This window comes from Pelecanus crispus, chromosome Z (assembly GCF_030463565.1).
Source record: "Pelecanus crispus isolate bPelCri1 chromosome Z, bPelCri1.pri, whole genome shotgun sequence".
NCBI lineage: Eukaryota > Metazoa > Chordata > Aves > Pelecaniformes > Pelecanidae > Pelecanus > Pelecanus crispus.
The window spans coordinates 29,131,413-29,157,857 of NC_134676.1; the positions used below are offsets into that span (position 1 = coordinate 29,131,413).

General features: G+C 42.9%; 1 protein-coding gene across 1 annotated transcript in view; it reads right to left on the reverse strand.

Annotated features, from left to right (window-relative positions):
* Nucleotides 1-6,499: 6,499 nt before the first annotated feature.
* ARHGEF28 (Rho guanine nucleotide exchange factor 28) overlaps nucleotides 6,500-26,445 on the reverse strand; it is a 62,370-nt gene continuing 42,424 nt past the window's right edge. The window contains exons 27-28 of the mRNA XM_075726134.1: nucleotides 23,434-23,734; nucleotides 6,500-6,660 (exon numbers count right to left, since the gene is read on the reverse strand). Of these exons, the coding sequence (XP_075582249.1) occupies nucleotides 6,500-6,660; nucleotides 23,434-23,734 (462 nt within the window). The remainder of the gene's footprint in view (nucleotides 6,661-23,433; nucleotides 23,735-26,445) is intronic.

Genomic DNA, 26,445 nt, shown 5'->3' on the forward strand with positions numbered 1-26,445 from the left:
ACGGGGTTTTTAATTCATGAGACTCCAACTCAGTCCTGCCCACAGGACAAGCAGAAGTGACTAACCCCTTAAAAATAAATTAAACTGCTTACCGTCTTTTTGGCAGTCTCATGCAATGCTGCTATATCGTCCTTGAAAGTTGTTATCCTGATCTCTTTGAAGAATTGTGCTGTAAATCAAATGAGAACAGCTGGAGTCAGAATTAGAAATGGAACTGTTTCTGCTGTGCAAACCAAGATTTCCAGTAAAACAGCTGATGAGCCCTACCCTTTGTCAATAATTACTTTGAATTGTGAAATACCCTTCAGCATTCAGCATTCATTTTACATGTCAAGAGTGGTTACCCAGGGCTGTAAGCCACTTCTTGCAACCTGCACACAACCATTCAACCTCAAGGCAGGTACCGTAGGGATGAGAGCCAGACTGGGGGGGTGACCTGACTGACGCAAAGGCTCCCTGGCGCCCCACCACCCCACTGTGCAGCAAAGCAGCACTGAACATGCAGCCGGCTCCCAGCACAGCTTGTGACATCAGCTTCAGTGCTACCGAATGGCTCAGTCCTTCCACAGCTGGGTCTTCTGGATTACCAAGCTGCCAGCACTGTCCAGCTGATAGCCATATACCAGCCCCAGAGCTGGAACCTTTCCCTCCTCTATTGGGTTTGCGTGGCAAGGTTTTGGGAGCAGGGGGGCTACAGGGGTGCCCTCTGTGAGAAGCTGCTAGAGGCTTCCTCTATGTCCAACAGAGCCAATGCCAGCCGGCTCCAAGACGGACACGCTGCTGGCCAAGGCTGAGCCCATCAGCCACGGTGGTAGCGCCTCTGTGATAACATATTTAAGAAGGGGCGGCAGGGAGGGAAACATGGCGCAACTGCAGCCGGAGAGAGGAGTGAGAATATATGGGAGGAACAACTCTGCAGACACAAGGTCAGTGAAGAAGGAGGGGGAGGAGGTGCTCCAGGCTCTGGAGTAGAGATTCCCCGGCACCCCATGAAGACCATGGTGAGGCAGGCTGTGCCCCTGCAGCCCATGGAGGTCCACAGTGGAGCAGATATCCACCTGCAGCCCGGGGAGGACCCCACACTGGAGCAGGTGGGTGCGCCCAAAGGAGGCTGTGACCCCGTGGGAAGCCCGGGCTGGAGCTGGTTCCTGGCAGAACCTGTGGACCCATTGAGAGAGAGAGGAGCCCACGCTGGAGCAGGTTTGCTGGCAGGACTTGTGATCCTGTGGAGGACCCACACTGGAGCAGTCTGCTCCTGAAGGACTGCACCCCAGGGAAGGGACCCATGCTGGAGCAGGGGAAGAGTGTGAGGAGTCCTCCCCCTGAGGAGGAAGGAGCGGCAGAGACGACATGTGATGAACTGACCGCAACCCCCATTCCCTGTCCCCCTGTGCCGCTCAGGGGGAGGAGGTAGAGAAAATTGGGAGTGAAGTTGAGCCCAGGAAGAAGGGAGAGGTGGGGAGAAGGTGTTTTAAGATTTAGTTTTTATTTCTCTGATTTGACTGGTAATAAATTAAACTGACTTCCCAAGTTGAGTCTATTCTGCCTGTGACAGTGACTGAGTGAGTGCTCTCTCCCTGTCCTTATCTCAACCCACGAGCTTTTCATTATGCTTTTCTCTCCCCTGTCCAGTTAAGGAGGGGAGTGACAGAGTGGCTTTGGCTGGCATCTGGCATCCAGCCAGGGTCAAGGCACAGACCTCCGCACCCACTGTTGCTGTTAAAGGCCATCCAGAGGAACATGCCTCGTAGCTCACCTGAACCATTAGCGAGCACCTGTAGTTTCTCAAGGAGTTCACGCCCCATCCATGGATGAGCCACAAGCAAGCTTTGCCTCCTGTACCCCTGAGTTTCACCTGATGGTAAAAATTCTACTGAGCCAGACATAGACAAATATCAACCATGCCCTATAGTCTAGAGCTTTAGATGTTTACTGAGGACTTAAAACTAAAGAAAATTACCTTGATAAATCCTCCTACAGAAAGCCTGGGCTGCAACTGGAAGGTAGTCTGATATGCTTAAGACATGTTCCACAGCATTCAATAGCATCAACAGGATTTCCTAGTCTCATGACTTACTGCCCAGACATTTTGCATGGCTGTAGTCAAGATATCAAATGAAGGTCAGCTGAGGCCAGGACTTCATTTCCATGGTGGGAGAGAGTCTTCAAACCATCTGGAAGAAGGAAGGGAATCTTACTCATAGATACAACTGTGTGCAAGCTTTTTCTGTCCATAGGGTATGTAGAAGCACTGCCAGATCTCAATGTAAATGACTTATTTGATGCATGCTTCCAAGGAGGCCACAACTTAACTTTGGATCCTCAAAGTCCTTCCTTTGCCTGCAGCATTGACACTGTCCAGCCTTCACTGAGAAACAAGCTTTCCTCTTGTCCTACATTGTCCTGAAAAGAGGAAAACTTTAATTTCAAGTGAGGTGTTACTTACTTTAACCAGGAGCAACATTTTTCCTCTATATTGAGGAAGTGAAACACTCTGGTTTCACATCAGCCTGTCAAAGACAGCCTGTATGCAAAATTCAAGCCATTGAGTTCAGGCCATCCTCACAGTCTTATCTCAGAACCTGAGAGCCAGTGAGACAGGAAAACCTTTTTGGAGGTTAACATATAGCTGTCCTTATGACTAAGATGACCAAGAATAGTCACAGCTACTTTTGCACTGCTTCTACATACAGAGCTTTACTAGGGATGAGAAAACAATAAATACATCCATTTACCTTGGCAAAAAAGTCACAAAGCAACTGCAATTCCATAAGAAAGAGCAGACATCCAACCTGTTACAGTATGCTAATGCCCCATAACGAATGCTGTTTCTACCTCTGTAATACAATCTGGGCATAGTGAGGACTTTGGATGGGAAGGATTTGGAGTTGGAATTCTTTTCAAACAGGATAATCATTAGAGGGTATCCGAGCAGTCATGCTATCTCCCCATTTGTCATCAAATGCATAAGGAAAACTGCCTCACCTGCAACTCTCCTTACTTTCAAAATTTAGTCGGAGCAAGTTGTACACATTACTTACCAGAGCACAGCCTCTTTGCTTTTCTCTGAATGAACACCACCATGAACATGATTTTACCCGTGTTATGGCACATTACTACAGAATTTGCGCCCACTTGATTAAGAAGCAGTGAAAAATCTTACTCACTTTTTTAACTTAAATGGGTGACATATAAATTAATGCAGCCCACAGGGCACTCTAAGTAAAATGATTCATGTTCCTTACATGGCAAAAATTAACAGGTATTTTTTTTAATCACCTTAGTAAACAATCTTTGGGGAGTTTTGCTGAGAGCCTAATCTGTATTTAATTTAGTCATTTGAAAATTACATGGATGAGCTTTGTGAAAAATCTCTTAAAAATGCAGCTGTGTTGTTTACCTTAATAAACAGCAGCAAAGTAAAGTGTTTGCTCTATTTTGGCCTCATCCTGTAAATGACTGAATGCATAAATCCAAGGTTCTGGATCCAGCCCACTGTAAGCTTGAGCCTTTCATTAATTCCTTCTTTACCTTTTTTATAGATTTGCTGAAAAAAGCTTTGTTGTGAGTTTCCCTTAAAAATCTCTCAAAGCTGTCAGATATGAGAGCTTTACTAGCATACAACAACATTAAGGAGAAAATGCTGGATAAAGTCTAGGTATTAGAGTAAAGAAATACCCCCTTTGTTAAATGATGGAAGAAAGTTTAAAAAAGAAAAAACAAAGAGAAAGCCCAGACCAGTGCAGTGGAGATTTGCAGTACAACAGCTGCTCCTTTAATTTAAACACTGAAATGAATGACTATATTTGATTTTGAGCTTTCAGAGGCAAGATGCCTTGAGAAGCATGGCAAGAACAAAACACAATGTATGGGATGAGTTAAAAATGAAAACAACAGGCCTTGCAAATAAGCCCACTTCAAAACAATGTAATAAAGGTCAAGGGGAGATTTTCCTATTAAAAAAGAAGACGAATCATTAATATATGCCTGACAATGACTGAAAATGCAGCCTTCTAAAATGGCTGAGTCTCATTGGGGCTGCATTTAAATTCTGCTAAGTATTAAGAAATGCCTAAATAATGGCCAGAGTTCAGAGGTGCATAATACATCTTGTTATAAAGAGCACCTGCCGAGACCATACTGGCCTATAGTTTAAACATTTTCTGCAATTAAAATACCTAAATCTAGAGGCCACCTGTTTCCTGCCTTTGCCTTCCTCGAGTGCCAGAAGTTTTACTGTAAGCACAGGTGAGCAAAATAAGATGCTGTCTGATGTTAGGGGACTCAAGGAATTTGCACAACAGCTGAAGTCCCAGCCAGCCGCTTTTTGACTCCCAGCCCCTCAATTAAAACCGATGAGAGAAGCAGTATCCTCTCTTCCTCTCCCAGTGGCAAGATGCTTACATGGGAATTCCCACACCGGGCTGGGACAGCAGCTATCTATCTAGCAGCTTGGATTTGACAGTAACCAGTACCAGATGTTTCAGCGAAGGCATAATAAAATGCAGAGAGTGTAATTGTGGAGAAAACGACTCAGTTTTTCCCATTTCCCACTGGTCCCTGGGCAATACACATATCCTGGGACATACTACATCCCAAGAAACTTGTCTGGCTATTCAGAAATTGGCCAAAAAGCTGTCCAGATGGCAACCCTGAATTCAGTGCTGACTGGTAAAATAGAGAAGCTGTGGACTGTCCTTACTGTAGGGCCCTTAAGAGAGTTTGGATTCCCATTTTAGTTTTAGTCTAGCTGTGAAATGTAAAGAAGGTAAAACATTTCCAGAAATTTTAAAAAGGTTTTTTCTCTTATAAGGAGACATACTAAATAAGTGCTGTCAGGTGAGCATGAGTCTTGAAGGCTGGAAATAGAAACTTGAAAATACATCTGCAGGACCAGTCTTTCCCTGATGACTGTGGCACACCAGTTAATACCAGCTGGGAATCAGGTCCCGCTCATCAAGAAGGTCAATTGCACCATTGTTAGCCCAAGACAGCAACTGAACAGCTACTCTGGTAGCCCAGTAAGATGCAACTCAGAAAGCTCTGCTTTTGAATATTCCCAACAGCACACCAGTCCCTGGAAGAGAATCCTCTGCATCAGGGAACTCTTGCTGACAAACATCTACTGTCTAAAACTCTGCCCCCTGCAAGACATTTTGCACCACACAAGGTTTAGGGTAAAATGGAAACCATATGATGCTTGGGGCTGATCCAGACAAACATGCAGGGGCAATCCTGCGCTCCTGTGCCCTGTGAGCTGGGCAGATGTGAGGCAGCTCTGATTCAGGAGCTGTGCAGCTGCATCCCTGCTGCACCACTGCCAATACCGTCAGCCACACTAAGCAGCACCTGGCCAGTCCAGAGGGCTGCCCACGCCTGCTCAAATAGGCACGTCCTTGGTTTTGCCAGCTGAGGTGCCTGGAGCCCAGCATTGGCTGCCCTGGACCAAGACAGGCACATCTGCAGCAGGGCAGAGTGCAAACCAGGCAGAGAGATTTTTTTTTTTTCCCCCCTTGCTGTTTTCAAACTTCTTTGGAGGACCTGACAATGAATCGAAGTCACAGTTTTGCAGAAATGCACAGAACATTTATTCAATCCGACAGAAGTGTACAAATGTTTCTGAAAGACAAAAAGGCACAAAACAGGTCCTGGTTTCTTACTGCCTAGCATACAGATGATCCCGTGAACCTGAAAGCAGGAAGCTAGCTGGCTCCTACATGGGAAAGCAGTGGAGTTTCAGAAGGATTCAGTTCACTAAAAGCCTACTATTTTTCCCCTTTCTTTTCTTTTGACCAGTGAGATGGTTTCATCTGGTAAATTTTAATGCATAAGGGCACTTACTGAAATGAGGTACAGTTATAATACAACAACAAACTCATTTACAGCATCTCTGCGCAGAAACTGGCAGTAGTACCAAAATGATGATAAGCTTTGGGACATGAACAAACACTTAACAATTATGCAATTATGTTGAGACCATAAAAAACATCCTCTTCTGAGCAGTTCCTGAGCAAGGGGATAAGGAATATGACATGATAGTTAAGGGTACATAGCATATTTCAGTGAAGATACAGCCATCATTCTTACATTGCTGTCTTCTCATGTTGTATCACAACTGTTAGAAGGTTACTGATCCATACTGTGAAATCTCAAACAGCAGGCCCATCTCTCTTAGCTTGCCCTTTTAAAAAGAGGACTCAAGAGAAAATCAACACTAGCTTTCACAGTTCTTGGTGGCATCTTTACAATGACAAATGTTACATCTCCCCTGCTACCCATTGCTTCTTGCAAAGCATTTGAAATCATGTCATAAATTAAAGATTATAAAACAAAGGTTTCAAAATAACTTAATTGTTACATTTATCATGGGGAAAATCTTGCATTGAATATTAAATACTATCCTTAAAGCCATTTGGTCATACAGAGAGCAACTATGGACATTTAGAAAAGCAAATGCAATTATATTTCCGAAGTGCTACTGAGATTAGAGAATGAGCCATCAGAGGTAAACAATCTTCTCCTCTACTCCGCCTCCACTTTCTGCATCCTGCAGGCTCTCAGGCTGGTGGTTCAGCAGCAGTGCGTCCACCTGTGGTGGCTGGCTGGATGCCTGTTTTTGAATGCTTGTTTGGGGACCCTGGGTCTGCGATGCATTCAGATCTGTAACAAACGAGACAAGGACATGTGACAATGCATCTTCCGCCATGCCTGTGCCATCGTAAAGAGCAAATTCTGACTTTTTCATTAGCACCATTTTCTAGTTTGCTGCATCTGTCTAGAAAGGAAAACAATGCTGTATTACAAATTATACTACAGCCTGGTGAGAGGCACCTTACCCAAATTTACTGGAATCTGTTCAAGTCTGTCCACTGTCATCCAACGGATGGTCACTGTCACTATTTTTACAATAGAAGAGATTTATACGCATAACCAGACACACAATAATGCAAAGGCATAAATGCTGTCATAGTTGGGCTGGAGGGAAACATACAGCACATAATTAGCACCTTTATTAGTAATAATAAATTGTAAAATTAATACAGTTTCCACTATTACATGGAATTTTATTTGCAAGCCGCCCTTTTATGGATGAAAAAGAATCAACTGAGTAAACCCAGTTAAAAGTCAACTTGACTGGCACTTGCAGTCTGTAACAGATGTATAACCATTCAGCTTCTTCTGCCAAGTTTAACTGTGTTTATTTGCACAAACTACCTACTCTGTTCTTGTCTCAATCCTTTAAGTGTGACGTGGAGGTAATACCTGCACCCAAACACTAAGAAATTATTTCACAACAGTCTTCATTTGTTATCTTTCCAATTATCTCCTGCACATCCAGAGAATCAGGTACTTGTTTTCCAGCATTGAGCTCTGAAGGCTTTTGTGATGATCTGTGCACTACTTAAAAAAAAAAAAAAACAACTACGGTTGGGTTTTCTCCCTCGTCAGCTTTCTGTACCACTTCAGGCCCTCAGGAGCTACACCTTAGTAGCTGGCTTTTCTACATCTTTATTTCTGCAAAGCAATTTTTACCATAAAAACAAGCTGCATAACACGGGAGCATGTATCTTCGTACCTAGAGATGAGAAAAGTTTGCAACAGACAGGCTGTAATACTTTTCACTGCAATCTTGGCCCGACTGACCTCTGCTATTACATCAGGAGAGTTAACTTTCCATTCTTCCCCCTGTAAAAAGGACTCTGTAGGAAGAAGGGGAGCTTGGCACCCCTCCCACAACATGGGTAACGCCAGGAGCAAGCAAACCCAGCACTGGGGTCCTTTGAGCCTTGGTCATTCATGCAGAGAGCTAGAAAGACATTTCATGCCTGCTCTGGTCCCTACCCCTTCTCACATGTATGTGCAAAGAAAATCTATTATAAAGGAGTCATTCGGTTCTTTACACACCATGTCACTCTAACTCGTGGCAATTCAAAATGACACCTGCCCACATCTGGCATTCCCCCGATGCATGTGGCTTTCACCAGTCTTGTTCACTGAGGCAGGAGTTTAAGGCAAAACAAGCTTGCTGGCACCCTCCAAAGCCTAGGTTCCCCGGCTGCTCCCCGCCACGGGGCATGTGGAGCAGTGGTAGATGATTATGCGATGGGCATGTGAGAACACATCGTGTTGCTGCCTCTGCCTTCAGCGTCTTCTCCTCTTTGATATTCACACAGCTGGGGAGAGCAAACAGGCTTTGGGACTTTGGCTCCCATCATAAGCCACACATATGTTATACCTGCTGCTCAGACTGCAGCAGGAGCTGTGGCAGGAGCAAGGTATGCTTGCAAGCAGTGCTTGGTCATACTAGGATGACACAGGATGTTAAGAAAATTAATCCCAAATTCCCTTGTTTTTACTGTTTTAAACTGGATTTAAAGGATCAAGTTTTGGTCTTGGTGAAAATCCAGAGTAAGTCTTGATCACAGGTGAGTTATTTGTAATACATAACACAGCAGGATTTAACTCCCTAACTTACTCGAATAGCCCTGCTTTGTTAAAGATTACTTTTGCATTAATTTCTTTTTGATAGCCATATTAGAAAAAGATTACAATTTGCAGCAACAGAAGAAACCAGAAAGACCCTACGTCTGCTTTTCTTTATGGAAACTGTATATTTCAGTTTTATTTATTTATTAAAAAGAGCCCTACTGATGAAAGGTCCCCAACCTCAAAACACTTACATTTCGGGGTAATTTTACCCACATTAATATTCCTTTTAAGTCCTGTGAGTCTATTCACCTTAACAAAGTTATGTGCATAAGAATACCAGGCAGTAAGTACTTATTTGAAAGATCTGTTTCCAAAGTTTATGAAGTACATAATTGGAGAAGCCTAATTACAAATTTGAAAAAACCCAGAAAAGAAACACCTTACATGCCATTATTTTCCACCATCAAAACTAAACAGTAATTGCTTCACCAATTAAAACAGTAGCTGTTTCCAAACCATTTCTCATTAACTGTTACAACTCTAAGCTGAGCAGTGGAAACTGTCAGAGTTCTGGAAAAACAAATCAGATTCTGTCACTATCGAAACAAATGATTTATCACTAGTTTAGCTGGGGTTTTATTCTTTTTTTTTTTTTAAATTCTTTTTTTTTAATTTTTAATTTTTTTTTTTTTTAAATTCTGTTGCATCCAGAGAACCTGAACAGCAGGAGAGCACCCAGCAGGTGAGATCCCAGCTGCCACTAGGGTGACAAGTGGCTTCTTGGGCTGGAAAGATTGTGCTTAATGCAGCAGAGGAGGGAAAGGGCTGATTTTGGCTGTGCTTCGGGTGGCACTCAACACAGGCTCTGCCTATTAAAAGCACAATATGTCCCCGGGCCGACATAGTCAGCCTGCCGGCAGGGAGGGGTGCCTGCTGCCTCCCTGCCCGGTGCCCTGCTGGCAGCAGCCGAGCCAGGAGACCAGCTGGCATCGCAGGCGGCAGCACGGTGCACCCCAAGAGCAGCTGCTCAGGGAGGGTGGAAGAACTGCCAGAATTGGTAATAACAGCCTCAGGTGAAGGGAGAGTGGGGAAAGCAGCCCAATCTGCCAGCCAGCACTGGTTCTTGTTATGGAGAGCATCAACAGCTGCCAAGAAGCTTCCCCTGAGCTCCCCAGTGCAGCATGGAGAAATGAGCTGCCCTTGGCCCCAAGCAGGAGAATGGTGGGAGAAATCCTCCTCATTAAATGCTCTCCCAAAACAGGGATGAACCCTCCACAACCAACGTTAAAAGCATCAGCTGCTGCCTACTAAAAAACCCTGAGAGCTGAGGATGCTCAAAAAAAAAAAAAAAAAAAAGGAAACCAAACCAATTACTCATGTAGACAGCAAGGCAGAGGAGGGCTGGCAAAGGGGGTGCTACTAGAAGGCAATGGCGGGGAAGCTCTCCTGCACTCCCCAGGCAGCCAGGGCACCCCTGGGAACCTCCCCAGTCCCTCTCCAGGCCCATTCTCTGCTGCACTACGGCTGACAGTCAGAACTCAGCATGGATCAAGAGCCAGGTAAATAGGGACCATCGGCCTTTTATGAGCCTTCTTCGCTGTGACTGTAACTCACCTGCCAATATCAGCCACAAAATTTTATTATTCCTTTTCTTTAAATTCAGCATTTATTTATCCTTTCTTCTGCTCCCTTCCAACCTGCAGAGTGATGGACCGGCAGGCTGTGTTCAGCTCAACAGCGCGCCCACCAGACCAGCACCCACATCACCAGCACTCAGCAACCGTGCTCCCACTGCCCCTGCCTGCACCCCTCCTGCCTGGGCTAGGCTCTGCCCAGTGCCTCAGTCCTGCACCCCTTGCACGGAAAGGACAAGCGATGGTGACTGTATGTGGCCTCAGCCTTCCTCTTGCTTACGCCTAAGGCACACGATTTTTCCTTCATATTTATATAAGTGCAGAAAATATTCCCAGATTTCCAAAGCTTTATCAAAGCTGAACTGTAGCTCAGACCCTTCCACAGGGTCTTCTGTGAGACTCCCAGGTGCCCGATCCCTCTCACTTCTGCAGCTGCCAAAGGCTGTCAGCATCTCACCACATCCCAGCCCCTAGTTTATGTGCAAACTGAAACACCCTTTAACTGCTTCTCAGTTATGCAAAATTCATTTCTCCTACAACATTCCAGGTAACTCTTTCCTCAAGCACCAGAGCCAGATCTTCAGCTGCACCATGTATACCCTAGACAAAACTGAACAGCAGACAGAAAAATCCACTCTTTCAGCGTTGGGCTGGTCAAACTCCCCAGCAAAGAGGGATGTGCTTGAGGCTGGATGCCAGGTATTAGGTGATCTGTGACAGCACTTCAACATTTTGGGGTCACCTAGCCTGTTCAGCCCAGCAGTGCCACACCACAGCACAAAATACCACTTAAGTCCAGCTTTTTCTCCTTTTTATCTCAGCTGAGACCATTTCATTAAATGAAGAAAACTCAGGCATTCCCTGTTGTCTCCCCCACCAATTTTCTCAAAAGGAGTTAGAGGCTCTTTCTACCAAATTCTAGAAAAAATCACAAATTGTCTCACGCACACAGACACATGCTGCCAAATCCAACACTAAAAACAAATCTGATTTTTCCCCCTTTTTCCATGAGTTTAGCTCTAGTACCATAGGATAGGTATCAGGAAACTGCAGAGGGACACTCCACTCCTGCAAAATAAAAATACTTTTCTAGGAAACCTAAATATAACAATAATGGCAGACCGCAGGCCCCCAGCACATTGAGCCAGCTTTCATGGGAGTTTCTAAAGGGACCTCAGTTCTCCAAACAGGGTCTGGGTCGAAACTCAGAGAAATGACAGCTCCTGGCTAAAAACATGCTAATGTTGTACGGGAAATGGAACACAACAGGCATTCTGCATCCTAACTACTTTACCCTACACTTCCTGTAGCTCTAAGAGACAGGATTAGTGGCATCACATAAACTGCTCGGAAGGTGAAGGACAAAGCAATGGCATTTGCAGGAATCTGAGATCAATACATACTAAAACAAACACAGCCCATGCTCTGGGGGGGGTGGGGATACAAAAGCCAAGTAAACAACTCATTAGTCACACTGATTCTCACCTTCTGGCTGTTGCCATAGGATGCAAGCACTTCCACATCAAATAAATGCCATGGATTTTCTCCTTCACCCCTCCTCTCTCTCCCCAGAGGATCAGAGCTCTTCAGGTAAGCCTGGAGTGCCCACAGTGGTGATTATGGGAAGGATAGGAAGACATTATCAGGGCACTAGGAAACACTCCAGGCAAAAAAACCTTCTTAAGTCTCTGTGGTTTTAATAGCAAGCCCTCAGTTTTTCTCCTCCAGCTCTGACCCTAATTTCACAGCATCACAGGATAATTCAAGTTGGAAGGGATCTTAGGAGGCCTCTGATTCAAACTCCTCCTCAAAGCTGGGTCAGCTCTGAGGTCAGGCCAGGTTGGATACTCGAGGTTTTTTCCTTCCCAGCTGTTTCAACAAGAAAAAAAAAAGGCGGGGGGGGAGGGGACTTTGGCGGGAAGTCACTGCACAGATCTTGCAGAAACTGCATATACACACTGAATTAATTTGCTGTGACTTTCAGAGATCTGCGTCACGTTGGCCGCCTTTACAAAATAAAATTTCATTAAATGAAGAGAGAGTTATGCCACTTTTAGCAAAAAATATGTTAAGGATTCTCAAAACCATCACTCCTCTGAAAATAATATATAGAGTTAGATTTTTGATATAACCATTTATTCATAATAACTGGTACTGGTTTTTATACTAAGTTCATCTGGACTGACAGCTGACACATCAACTTCAGGCCAAAGCTATTTGAAATGGCAGAGCTGCTGTATTTAATCCCCCCACTGGCACTCATGCATAATGCAAAGCACAAGCAGACACCTAAAAACCAGTGCTAAGTCTACTGGGTCTGGGATATTCAAAGGAATTCAAGGGTAAAAGGCTCTCATTTGCCATTACAGCTCAACAGCAAACAGCAGCCTAGCTCCCATGAGCTCCACTGAAGCCCCCACCCGCAAATACCACAGCACCTCTTTGTCTCTAATGATGCTTCCAGTGGTTTACATGCAGATTCATTAGCGACAGCTGATTCCCCAGGGAACTCCAGGCACTTCAGCCTCTCTGCCTTTCCTCCTGGAGAAGGCACTATGATCGGTTTCGATTGCTTTTCTTAGTACCTACTAAGACTTTCTCAATTTGCGATGGATTGTCCATACTGCAGGTTCAGTTGTTTAGGGAGCTGATGGTTGGTGGCGGAAAGGGGAGACCACTTGGCAGCACCGGACCTGCCAGGGCAGCACAGCCCTTCACCCTGGAGCAGCCAGGACACCTGCCGTGCAGGTTCAGACCACTTGGTATAGCAAAGGCATCTGTAAGCTTCGAGGATCTGAGGACAATTCCCAGCAGTTTCACTGGGAGTCAAGATCTCAAATACCATCAAGAAACCAGGCCTTTGCACCTCAGTAAATCTGATTTCACAGTGGGAACTGAATTTGGTACTGGGTCTCAAACACCACCAGGAAAAATATTTTGACCCTAAAGCTACCAAGGAAAGAGAAGCCTAATCCATTTCCCAGCTGACTGAATAAGGCAGGAAATCAGTCTGAGAACTTTAATGCTGCTAGTTACTTTTAACCAGCCTAACCCCATGAAAAAGCAGCATTTCTTAGGCAAACAAGCACCTTCATGAATAAGAGGTCTTTTCACAAAAAGCAAATGAGCAATTAGATCATAATAGATCCTACATTAATTAGTCTCATCTGCTTCTGCTTTTTTTTTTTTGTTACTGTCTTGTAAGAAACAAAAGAACACAAAGAATTCAAAGTCTATGATGAATAAGGTCTGCAACATAACTCTTCTTCACGTCTGTACTTTGGATTTTTGATGATGGTAAAATTACTGGAAACACCATTATTCTGCATGTTTCTGTTCTTTGTTTAGTTGTTAGCTTAGGTAAAAACAACGCAATTCAGTTTTCAGGTTTTGCCTAATAATTCTTTAGAAAAGTTTGGTCTAGAGAATTTGGACCAAATTCTTGGCTAAGACAAAATTTACATTTATTCCACTGAAACTGCTTTATCATAAAGCTCCATAATGGTTCCAACTCATTTATTTGATACTTGTCTTAAAGCTTCAGGTTTTGGAGTCACGTGAAGATGCAGCCGTCTTTTCTTTTATTAAAGCCCAGTAAACACACCATTTCTAACTCTGCTGTTATCAAATAAAAGATTTTAAAAATATCTCAAGCTCAGACACTCCCAGTGATACTACTTTAACATCAAGTTCATAGTATGCCCCTAGGTTGAAATAATTTAAAATTTTAACCTACTTACATGGCTATGTTACCAGTTGTGTTGGCTTTAAAGCACACAGCTTCTAAACTATTTTTGGCATGTTGTTTTTTAATGCATATCAATAAGAGAGACTTAAAAATAGGTCTGACTTGAAATCATAACTTGTCTGTGCATTAAATACCCACAGTCTCACCTTGGCAGGGCATACTGCCTGCCAGCTGTCTGCTGCTGCTTAATATTAATTTATTTAGGTATGAATTCCCTATTAAATTGTCTTTGTGCTAAGCTTTGAAGCTTTAGATGGTCAATTACAGACACACACACAGTCCAACAGGTATTCTGCTAACAACGAACACATGTTTTATTGACCTACTTCTTTTCCAGCTCATTAAACACAGCTGCACTCAAATGATCAAGAGAAAATAACCATAAAACCCCAAGAACACCCTTCCTACAAAGGATCACAGGGAAGGTGACCAGCTGCTAGTGCGGGCCTGCTACTCCACCCAGCGCAGCAGTCTGCCCGCGCAGGGCACCTCTGCAGGGGCAGGGGCGACTCGCCGCTCCGCTGGCAACAGCAGGGAAGCACGGGGAAACTCCCGCAAGCCTCTTCATTCCCGCGTCTCATGCGGGCGTACCTGAAGTGGGCTGCCACTGCTTCCCCCTGCCCCATAATCTGCAGAAGACAGATCTGGTCAGCAGGCTGAAGTCCAAACAAACTTCAGTCAGTGGGTTAATGCTCCTGCTTGAATGTTTGCTGGAGAAACAGAAATCCCATAAAGTTACAGACCCAAACAGCATTTCCAAAGACTCGGCAAATGATGAAACCGGCCCCCCTTTCTGCTGCCAGCCAGCGCATCCCTGTGCCACCCTTGCCCGCTGTCCCAATTTGCACCAAGCAGGTAAACACTGCAGTGATGCTCCCTCTCCTTCCCTCTGGAAGAGAGAAACAGTTAGCATTAACCCTGAAAAAACAGCGTCTCTGGCACATAAATTCACTGCCTTTGAAACAAAAGGGGACATTTACACATCAAAACTATTCTTTGGAGTTCACTGTTACCACAGACAGACATTATTGTGCTGATTAGCTTTGCTTCATATTCTGTGGACGGTTTGGGGTTTTTTTAACTACAATTTTGCTTTGAAATAAACATTAAATCAAAGTCTATGGCAAACAACTAGTTTTGTCCCCAGCTTTTGGACAATCTTTCAGGTGCAACACAAAGGAGCATGCTCTGGACTTTGTCAAATATTTTCCTGAGTAGCAGAAGGGCACAACTCTCTTACAAAAGCCGGAACGGGGGAGGTCATTTATAAAACACTCTCAAGTCTCTTCCTAATTACCTCAGTTTCATTTGGTAGTTCCCCAACAACAGACCGGATCCATCACTTCTTTCTCATAAAAGCTGACAAGATCAAAACTGGAAGTAAGTGGCAGAGGAATACTAAGCCAATATACAGAATTGCTGCAGAAGCAAAAATTAAGGCAAAGCACCTGTTTCAAATCAATTACATGCTAATCTTACCCTTCAATAGAAGCTGCTGCTTATTGATTAATGCAGGAAAAAATATGGGCATTACTGTAAGAGTAAGCATCTGAGAGAAGCCTCTTATCTGATAGTCACAGAGATACTTGGTCTCCCCTAAGTTCAAAACACAGGGAAGTACTCACTAGTTTTTGACTGCAGTTTGAGTATTAGCACAGCCATTTTTATCCATTTTTAGTCAGGCTGGCAGGAAGTCTATGCACTGATGTTTGCTTCTTGCAGTCATTAGAAAAACCTCAGCAAACATTGAAAAGCTGCACATTCTTCAAGGTTTGCATTACAAGCACAGGAAGTTTCAGGGTGTGATCAAATATTTTGAAATGGGTGCCCTTTTTAATTGTTTGCTAAATGCTCTGTGAACAGTGATTGAATATTTTGAAATGGGTGCCCTTTTTGTTTGTTAAACGCTCTGTGAACATATAACTGCTGTGAAAACAGTTTGCATAAAAGCTAAAGGGAAAACTGTACATCAAAGGCAGAAAAAAGCACAATTATCAAATAAGCATGTGCCTTCATCCCTTCAGCCAAGTGCCTTCCTTGAGTGCACGGAACGTACTCGGATCCACTTCCCTTTCTTCTGCTCCCACTTCTGTCCGCTATGGGCAACACTGGTCTTACCCTTAAGTCTGAATTCATCACCACTTCCATCTACCTTGCCTTTACTACAAGTTTTCTTTGTCTCTAGTCCCACAGCTGCACCTCTGTAGACTCCAGCTCTGCTTTGGTCTGACTCTCTCCAGTGCCTTCCCACCCCCTTGCTTCATGCACCACAGCTCTGCCGCGGTCCTATCCCACCACTCCAGAGAGTTGGCCGCTTCCCCACGGCAGAAAAAAAGTGATACTATGCTTTAAAACACCCTCCTGCATTCATTTTCACCTTCAGTTCAAAACTGCCTGTGTTTAACACAGAAGTCTTTCTAAGGACCTTCACCCCCTTCCCGTTGCCACTGTGCTGTAATGGCAAGTTCCTCTGCATAGGAGAAAGCTTCTCTGCAGTTCTTGCTGTCAGCAACAACTATCCTGCAACTCTCAACCTCAATTAAAAAAAAAAAAGCCACAACTTTTCATCCTTGCCAAATATACTGGTTTCCCTATCTGTCATGTATTCTTTAACATGGAATATATTCAATGACTTTTAAAGACACACAGGTTTCTTTGATTTTTCTATGGCAGACCCTAAACAAATACAGCCAAATCACATTCATTTTGGTACTATTTATGTTCCAGCTCTAGATCAAACTTCCAAGGGACACTCAAGGAATCTCAGCAGGTGACTGCTGGAAGTCTTCCTATTTATTTAAACTAAAAACTACTTCCATACCAGCACCAAAGCTCCTCCCCTCTACTGCCCCACCAAAACTTTACACCCAAAGGAAAGTTTTCTATAGCATCTGGGGAGGCAGAACAAGATACTCCATGAAATCTCCTCTAGCAGTTTGGCTATGACCAATATAATTTATGTGGAAAGCAATTGGGTGCTCCTGTGATGAATGCCAGTAAAAGACAGACAGACAATCTTCCCCAGTTTCTCAATAAATATTTAACAGCAGGTGCTGCTGAGGAGGTTTCATATTACTAAGACTTCATTACTTTTACACAACATGCTACAGGCCATTTCCTCGAATATGTAAAGCATTATACAAAATAATTAAAATGAGATTGTACTTTTCAAAATAAGCCAGACAGATACACTTGGTGATTCAGCTACATGATTTTACAGGGCGTGTTTGCATACTCAGTATCTTGCAAAATTTGATCATCCATAAACGGCTTCTCCCAGCCATTAGGATGCATTATTTATTCATACTTGTGCATCTATTTCAGGCTCTACCTCCATTACAAAACATATACAAAACATTTTTAATGTACTAAAGCAGGGCACGCAACCAGGTCTCCACCCACAGATCACATTACCTGAGGAAAACACAGACCTCCCAAGGTATCTTCCTGACATCAAACAACAATTAGCAAGACTCTTGTTTTGTGACTGCTTTTCCTGAGAGATCACCTCTTTCCCTGAGGACTTGCTGCCAAAGTCACAGCTCTGCACAACCCTGAGCTGGAGCTGCTTCCCTACAAACCAGCTGTCTGGCAAAAGACCCCCTGCCCAGGGTCTCCTGCTTTGAAACATGCTCCTTTCCCTCCTTCTAATTCCCTGAAACCCGTATGTATCGAACAACATTACCTAAGTAAAGAATAAACCTGCATGTAAGAGATATGGTCCAAAGCATTCCAGTTTCATTGATGCCAGTAATTCCACTGACTTCAAAAAACACTGCACTGAAGTTGCTGGAACTGTAAATATAAGGAAAATGAGAAAGATTTGGCCATCATCCTGTCATTGTTTAAGAGGTCTGCAGGCAATGAAACCCTGAGAATGGTGTGCAGATTTACACCAACACCAGTGGTACCTCAAAAGACAGGGATGGACAATCTCTTCATTCCATTCATCACCTTAAAGATGTGCACTGTTTTAAACATCCCTCCTAATGAGTAAGTTCTAAATGAGAAGATATTAGAAAGAATAAAATCAGACAGGCTTTACACAGTAAATTGCATGCTTATGTTAGCGTACAAAATAAAACCAGAACATCATTAACTGCCTTAATTAAAAGATTATGTAATACGGCTGCATCTACTGTGGTTATATTCAGAAATGAGAAAAAGTATTTTGAGAATTTTGAGATGAGAAAATTAGTAACAGAACTAAAAAGCCCTAGCACTGCAGAGCTGAAAAGTAAGTGTTACTTGAAATATACTAATTGCAGATGACATATAACGACATATTTTTCACTTTGGTATCACACTGCCATGTGATTTGATCCCTTTTGCCATCTGCTTTAAACAAATGGCAGTGTTATTCCCAAGAGGAAAAAAATACTTCCCCTGTGATTCACTTCCACCAAGTATCCCACAGACACTGATATCTTACAGCAGAGCATGAAACTCAGTGTTCTGCGGTATGGAAAGGAGGCAAATTTGCTATTATCTGTTGCAGAATTAAAAGTAAGATCTTACTTGTTCTAATAAATCGATGCAATTTTGAACTTGGGAGATGCAGGTGCTGATGTTACTCAACTTCATATTCTTATATCTTTCCATTTCATTTTATTCTCATAAATTATGCTCAGCACTGAATGGGCTCTGTGTTCACCTATGCAGCCATCCATGCTAAGAGTAGAAGGGATATGTTGAACACAGAAAGTGCAATTTGGAATTAATTGCATGTTCTCAACTTGGCATCTACTCAATAAAAAAAGACAAAAAGTTTGAAGTAGCTCGATATATCACATCTGCTCAGGAGGCTCCCTGACAAACCAGGAGCTCCACAGTCATGCCATCCTTTACTTTTAAAAGATTTCCCTCCTTCTCTCTTTCTCAAGTGAAAGAACAACAGAAAGAATTCGCTCACTGTGCAGGGCAAATAGTGAAAAAATGGCACTATTAAAAATATTGTGAAACGCACCAGAAAAGCTCAAAATGGGCAGAAAAGCATCTTCACATGCCATTCCACAGGTGGTATGGAGTTGGCCTCCCGTTGGCTATGAAGGATGCTGTTTAAACAGGAGACATGTAAAGTGTGTGCTGTACAGGGCACAACTATGTTCCAGGTCAGAAGATGAGCTCGTCAGGTGTACTCAGAAGGCATTTATACAGCAGGAACAGTACAGAAATTGTCTCACAACAGTCACATTTGCAGAACTGTGAGGATTTTTTTGTGGGAGCTAGTCATTATTTAACAGGTTTCAAGTGATGAAAGCAATCTTATTCAACAAAGTCCTCAATATGTGATCCCATTAACCACCTCCAGCACTGACAGCAGTAGCTATGCTTATTTGAATAAGGTCCTGAGTTACTGAGCTTTGCCCTTTGCCAAAATCCTGTGCTGACTTGGAACCACAGGGAAACAACTTGTATGTCTTCAGATGGCTTTTTAACACTGTAGTGCAAAGTGTATTTCACTTGGTTTTTATCACACTTGCATCAGCTTTACACTGTATACCTCTTCTGACTGCAACAAATTCATCTTACACAAATATGAGAAAAGAGCCAGTCCCATATAGCACCATTCTCAACCTCCTTGATGCAAACATATGCAGGTACTTTTATACAATGTCATTAGGCCATGATCGATTTTAAGGTAGCCAAAAAACAACATGTTGTTCTAAAACTCATCTCAATTACCAATGGGAAACTAAAACAAATTAATCTGATCTGAACCTGTTTTAAAAACAGGTTCAATAGAACAGTCACCATTAGCACAATCTGCCTTAAGGAATAGGAAGGGGATTTCTTATAAAGAATAAGGAAAAAAACCAGAGTTATAGGATCATACACATTGTTCCTGGGTCTTTTGCTTTTTCTATTGCAAATTAAATATTTTACATCTCTAGAAACCACTTTCTTTGCTGAAAACCACTATAAATTGATTATTTTGCCAAAAACAAACTATGTCATTTGCTTATATGCATATATGTACATTTCTGTCCTTTAAAAAAGATTAAAATCACATTACTCATATAGAACCCTATTTTTGCTCCCTGTTTTTGCATCTAGCTGTTTATGGAGATCACAGGTTTTTCTATGTTCCCCATAAAGATTTAAACTATATTTTTCACTACATCATGCATAAAGATCCTTCATACTAGCACTGCAAATGTCTGGAGGGAAAAAAACTCCCACAATCAAATTTCCATGCAGTTTTCCAGATCTATCACTTTTCAGCTCTATTTCTGCAGCTACATCTGAATTAAAAAAATGAAAGGCAGTACCAGCAAACAATGCTGTTCACTTCAAAGCTTAAAAGAATTAAATTTGCACTGAGTCCTGAAATCAAAGAGGTGAATCCATAGGTAAATCCTTAGGCATCACTTCGGCTAGTTAACCTGACATGTCAATTAAATGCAAGAGTAATTTATTCAATTCTCAGTCTAGTCTGACACAAAACCTATACTTCCCCTGATTCCTAATTAGCCAAAGTACTTGTCTTCTTTCATGCAGATAATTTCATAAACATTAGTGTAAAGCATTAACAGATTTTTCTTTCAATCATGTTTTCCTCCTGTTGACTGACACACCTTTTCTAGTGAGTGTACTTGTGCCAGTTTCAGCTTTGTGGGAACTTGCCCCAAGGTCTTCAGTAAAGTTCCCTCCCATACACATAAAACAATGATATATAATCATGATGCTAGCTATGTGAAGAGACACATGTCTTACCTTAGAAAATATGAATGGAAAATTATGCACTAGAGGAATGTAGCCATTTCCATTTGAGTATATTTATGAAGCTAAATTGCATAGTACTTAACATATGGTAGAATGCAGCATGATTAACTCCTTGACAACATGTTCAGGTGGTGCTTCTCATTAAATAATTTAAGGTGTTTTTGACAGACCAGACTTCTTACAGGTTGCCTAATAATTCTAGGAAAATTAATCAAAACCAAGAAATTCCTTTTGTCTATACACAAAACTTACTATATGCAATATCTGGCCATATATGCATCTGGTGCATGGCTATTTCCAGTAAACCATACTCAGTATTTGTTTCTTAGTTCTATTTTGACTTATTATTTAGGATGTTTTTTCAAAATTATTATGAGGCTTTATACATAGAACTTGTTGAAAAATGCAGGAAAATGTCATGAAACATTCATCCACATGAAAATATTAAAAGTTTCAGCTAACTTCCAATTTTTTTCTAGCCTTTCCCTCATTGCATCTCTGTTAGTTTTCCTTCACAGTGATCGGAAATGACTATATCCTGCAGAGGTGTCAGGAAATGGAGGCACAAGGTCAGAGATCTTCTTAAACTTTGCTAGACTCTCTAGGGAAAAAGCACAGGAAAAAAAAAAAAAAACAACAAAAAGGAAATCAGCTCCCTTGTATGAAACATTCGTATGGCTCAGCTTGATTCACATTGCTCAGGAACAAGTGATTTACTTCATTTCCATGTGTAGAGCCATTTGCTAGGGCTTTGGATGCCATCTGTCTTTCAGGGAGAAGTTTAGCGTTCTTCTCATTCCCCACTCACCATAGTGGCACCTGATGCATGACAGAAGCAAGTCTAAATCATGCAGATTCATGCACTGCACGATCAGGGCACAAAATACTTGTCACCCTCCGAATTACAAATGCGACTGTGGAATGTGATGGCACATCTTTCTGAGGGGAGGCTCCCAGCCCTGCCTGCTCGAAGCAACATGCTGGGGGCTTCATCGCACCATCTGCCTCATCAGGATGCTGCAAGGATTTGCTGCACTGCTTTGCCAAAGGCACCCTGTGAATCAATCAAGGCAGTAACTGCAGGTTTTACAGACACGACTTAGCCAGAGAGACTTATACTAGCCTGTTACTCTACCTCTTGGGCAGGCTTCGTAGCCAGTGCTGGTCCCCAAGCTGCTGGGACTGCACTGGTGCCCTGTTACCAGAGCAAGATAACAATGTCTACACAAGAGGCAGTAACAGCAGCTGAACGCAAAGCTGGCCTGTTGTGGGTGAAGGGCATCTTTACATACAGAAGCTCCACTAGCTTATCTTAGAATCAGTGCAATTAAACTGGTACAAGCCAGTTTAATTAAACCAGACACTCTCATGTGGGCTCAACAGAAAGTATCCTGGTTAGCTTGCATCTGAACATTTGCCAGTGCAAGCTAATCCACTTTTGAGAGGTTTAAACCCACATATGTGTTCCCTTTCAAATTTGCACTAGCGTAGCTAACCTATTACTAAAATGACAACTTCAGTCAAACTAGAACAAGTTTCACCAGGCTAATTATTTAGGCATTTTTAGAAATATTAATCTCTTTTACTAATCAGCTTGGTTTGCTGATTGTGGTGATGAGACTAGCCTGCCCTACCTTTGATTATAAAATGCTATTTTGGCAATCCATGTACCAATGACTAGTAAGGCTGTAGTGGATGCCTGTTTAATACATTACAAGCAGTACTAAGGAGCAAGTTCCTTAATCAAGGACTCTTTTATTTGAACAACTTGCAGATTTGACTTAAGACAATTAAAAACCATTGTACCTGTGTATGTTTTCAATTTCTGATCCTGCTGCCCACTGGTCTTTGCTGTGACCTGACCTGCATGCAGCTAGTGGGAGGACAGAAGTCACCCTGCACTGCCAGCTGCAGAAACATGGGAGCTTGGGCACTGTTGCAGTGCTGACTTGCCCTGTCTCACCTAAATTTCACAACTGTGCAGGAAAATTCCACCAGATTACTTCATCTACTACACCAAAAGCGCACCGTTGTCCCCTAAGACCTCAAGCTGTTGTGTTTTTACATGCTGCTCTACAACTCGCACAATAATGAAAGAATGAAAACACCAACTCAGATCAAAACTAGCACTGTGCAACATGAGAAATAAACCCCACATAGTTTAGTTTCTTGTTAGCATGTTTTTAAGTCCTTCAGGGAATTTTCAGTGGAATGCAGTGCTCAGATAGGTGGCCTCTTCCACTCATTTTGGTAGCCACCATCAATAACTGCCATATAATCTACATATCTTTGGGGGTTCTGGTAAAATACAAGAATAAAGAAAGGTAATGTAGTAAGAGCTGTTTTTACTAACATGGAAACTTATTGTCAAAGATTATATTATCCCTTAGAAGTGATGTAATTTTCTTTCCACAACTACAGAGTCTTTGAAGATATTTTCATTTCATTCTCAATGAAGAAAGAAGAGGGTGTTTGACCACTGATTATCATTTTAAGATGGTAAATCAAAAGCTATTCTAACTAGAAATCACCAAGTAATGCATGTATGGTCTAAAACAGCCAATAAAATGCACTTGGAACAGCAAGAGTGACTTCAGTTCACAAAAAAAAACCCCGAGTCAAAAAGCATTGGGAAAGGATTTGGAGAGAACAACATTCTGAGTACTGTTACACAGACACAAACAGGGGTTTTGTGGTTTTTTTTGTAAGTTTTCTGTATTTCTCTTCTGCTTATTTTCTCACCTGCCCTCAACAAGCTTGCAAAGCAGAATGCAATTGTTTTAGCAAAATCTATTGCTTCCACCGCTATCAAGCTGTCTTCATTCCTAAGACTATTTGTTCTGAGAGGTGGCAAACTGCCCATACTACTTGTTAATTAAATGAAGCGTTAATTACCATTATTAAAGGCATCCTTGTTGTTTTTGCAGGAAAAAGACATCTGCTGGTAAGGACCAGTGGATTTCCACAGGGCACTGGTTAACGATGGCTGACAAGAAGTGTCCATTTTGAGGTCCACCTGATTTTCACTAGTCCTTGCTATATCAGAATTTGAGATGTTCAGCCCATGCACACCATCCTCATAAATGAGAGAAGAATCTGATCTGTTGAGACTGCTTAGAGACACACACACTACAGCTTCATTTAAGTAGAACGTGTTTTCGCCATGTAAGCTGTCCGATTGATTATGTCCCATTATCTGCAGAAGGGGGGAAAAAAAACCAGAGAACAGCATTTTCACCTTTGTCCAGCACCAGAATCATAGATTCACAGAGTATCTTGAGTTGGAAGTGAGCCATAAGGGTCATCAAGTCCAACTCCCTGCTCCTTGCAGGACTACCTAAAACTAAACCATAGACTACAAGCATCATTCTGAAGAATCCTTTTACCAGGACACAAAAAATTAACTGCCAGACAGAATGGGGATTCATAGCAAACAGTCACCTAATTTCCCAGAAGTTAACCTCAAAACATGTTAAATTGGATGCATGTATAGGAATAAACAGCAATAACGTAGTACATTTTGCCTTAGCTCCCCTCAAAACACAGGAAACCTCACTATTTATCACAAAATAGCAAATAATGAAGGGCCACTACCTGGGATGCACTGAGCTCTGCTGACTCCTTTCAGGGGGTTAATATTTTGCCCCATGGCTCAACGAGGTACCACTTCACATATGTAAATCTGTGTACATTGCAATCCAAAAGTAACACATAGAGAGGTAATCATAGAGAAAGAACTACAGCAGTCAAATTGGGGATGGCAAACAGCATTCAGCAAGCAGGCATGGCTCACAGGGGCTGAAAATCCAACTCCTGCAAAGACTCCCTGCCTGCAGCTGTTTATCAAGGCCAAGCTCACAAAAAAAACAGGAGCAGTAGTGTGAAATACCGCAACGTTTGGCCATCCAAAACATCCAAAAAACATCCAAAAAGCCATCAAAAAAAAAAAAAAAGGTTCAGTGTAATGACAAAAACACTGGGCTGGGAATACTGGCTGACTGGCAACCACTCAGCCAACTCTGCTGCTGCAAGGAGTATGATAGTGGAAAACAGAGGACAACGATGATCCCAAGACCTGGAATGCATACAAAGCCATGTAGTTTACTTGAAATAAAAATACAACTAGTATTACACATGAAATAACAGATTACGAACTACTTCTTTTTGACACTGAGCATTTCATTATTTTGCCTCTCTGCCTGTGCGATCCTGGCCATCCCTGCATCAGGCTATCGCCCTTCAACTTCCTCTCCCCAAAAGATTTCAGAAGTCCCATCCATTAAAACTGACGGGCAAGTTCAGTTTTGGCTTTATCAATCACTTCTTAAGCACTGCCAAACAAGTCAAAATTGTACTGCAAGCTATACTAGTAAGAAGTGCCTTCGTTGTTTGGGCTGGGCAAGCATATACGGATAAGTCATGTTCACACGGTGTTCACAAAAGCTGGATGAAAAGGGGGAGGTCAGAGGCCAATCCTCCACCACCTCATGCAGACACAGGCTTAGACGCTGAATGGTCACTGCCCGTTATGGGTCAGTTGCCAGCTGAAAAACTAGGGAGGTGATGGCCTGAAGAAAGGCTCTACAGATTTTCTTGTGAAAATGAAAACCTGAGGAAAAAAGAAGCTGTTTGGGTCAGTGAGCTTCCAATATACACAAAAGCCAGCAAAATGTTTTGATTTTCAGGTGCGTTAGAGAGCAGTAATGGAAATCAAGTCCGTACCCAATGAGGCAGGGACTAGAGACCAGGTCCCACCTGGCAGGTGAGCACCTAGACAGTGGAGTTCAGAGTCAGCCTCTATCCTTCACCCTCAACAAAAACGTGATCATTTTTAGTATTAAATGCTTAAGTAGCTTCAGAGCCACTTTAAATTGCATCCCCTAATAATGACCATTTCCAAAGAATTATACTGTCAGGGATGGAGCCACCAACTTCTTCCCCTAAGGAGCTGCTTGTTTCAGGGGAGCAGGACAGCAGGGCCTGACAGGTAGGGTTCACAGGAGCCTGGTGTTTCCCACTCCTGGAGCAGCCACTGTTCCTCAATGGAGACAGTGCTGTTGTCCAGGAACAATGACAGCAGCCAAAGACTTTAAAAGCTTTATACGCCTCAACCATTACAATAATTTAGCTACAAGAGGCAGGAGACACAATCTTTCTTGCAAACACAGCAGCAAAGCAGAATAAAACACAGATTCTCACACTTACAATTTCCATCTCAGTTTAATACCCGTCAGTCTGAGCTGGCTTCTGTAGGGCACCCAGCTTAAAATCACAGAATGGTTGAGATTGGAAGGGACCTCTGGAGGTCATCTGGTCCAACCCCTCTGCTCAAGCAGGGCCACCCAGAGCCAGTTGCCCAGGACCATGTCCAGACAGCTTTTGAATATCAACAAGGAAGGAGACTCCACAACCTCCCTGGGCAACCTGTGCCAGTGCTTGGTCACCCTCACAGGAAAAAAAGTGTTTCCTGATGTTCAGAGGGAACCTCCTGTGTTTCTGTTTGTGCCCATTGCCTCTGGTGCTGTGACTGGGCACCACTGAAGACAGCCTGGCTCCATCCTCTTTAGACCCTCCATTTAGGTATTTATATACATTAATAAGAATCCCCTTGAGCCTTTTCTCTTCCAGGCTGAACAGTCCCAGCCTTTCCCCACAGGAGAGATGCTCCAGTCCCTCAAACATCTTTGTGGCCCTTCACTGGACACCCACCCCACCCCCTCTATCCCCACTCCACACCCCGCCACCCCATAGCTCTATGTCTCTCTTGTACTGGGGAGCCAGAACTGGACATAGTACTCCAGGTGTGGCCACAGTAGAGGGGAAGGATCACCTCCCTTGACCTACTAGCAATACCTTGCCTAATGCAGTCCAGGAGACTATTAGCCTTCTTTGTGGCCAGGGCACATT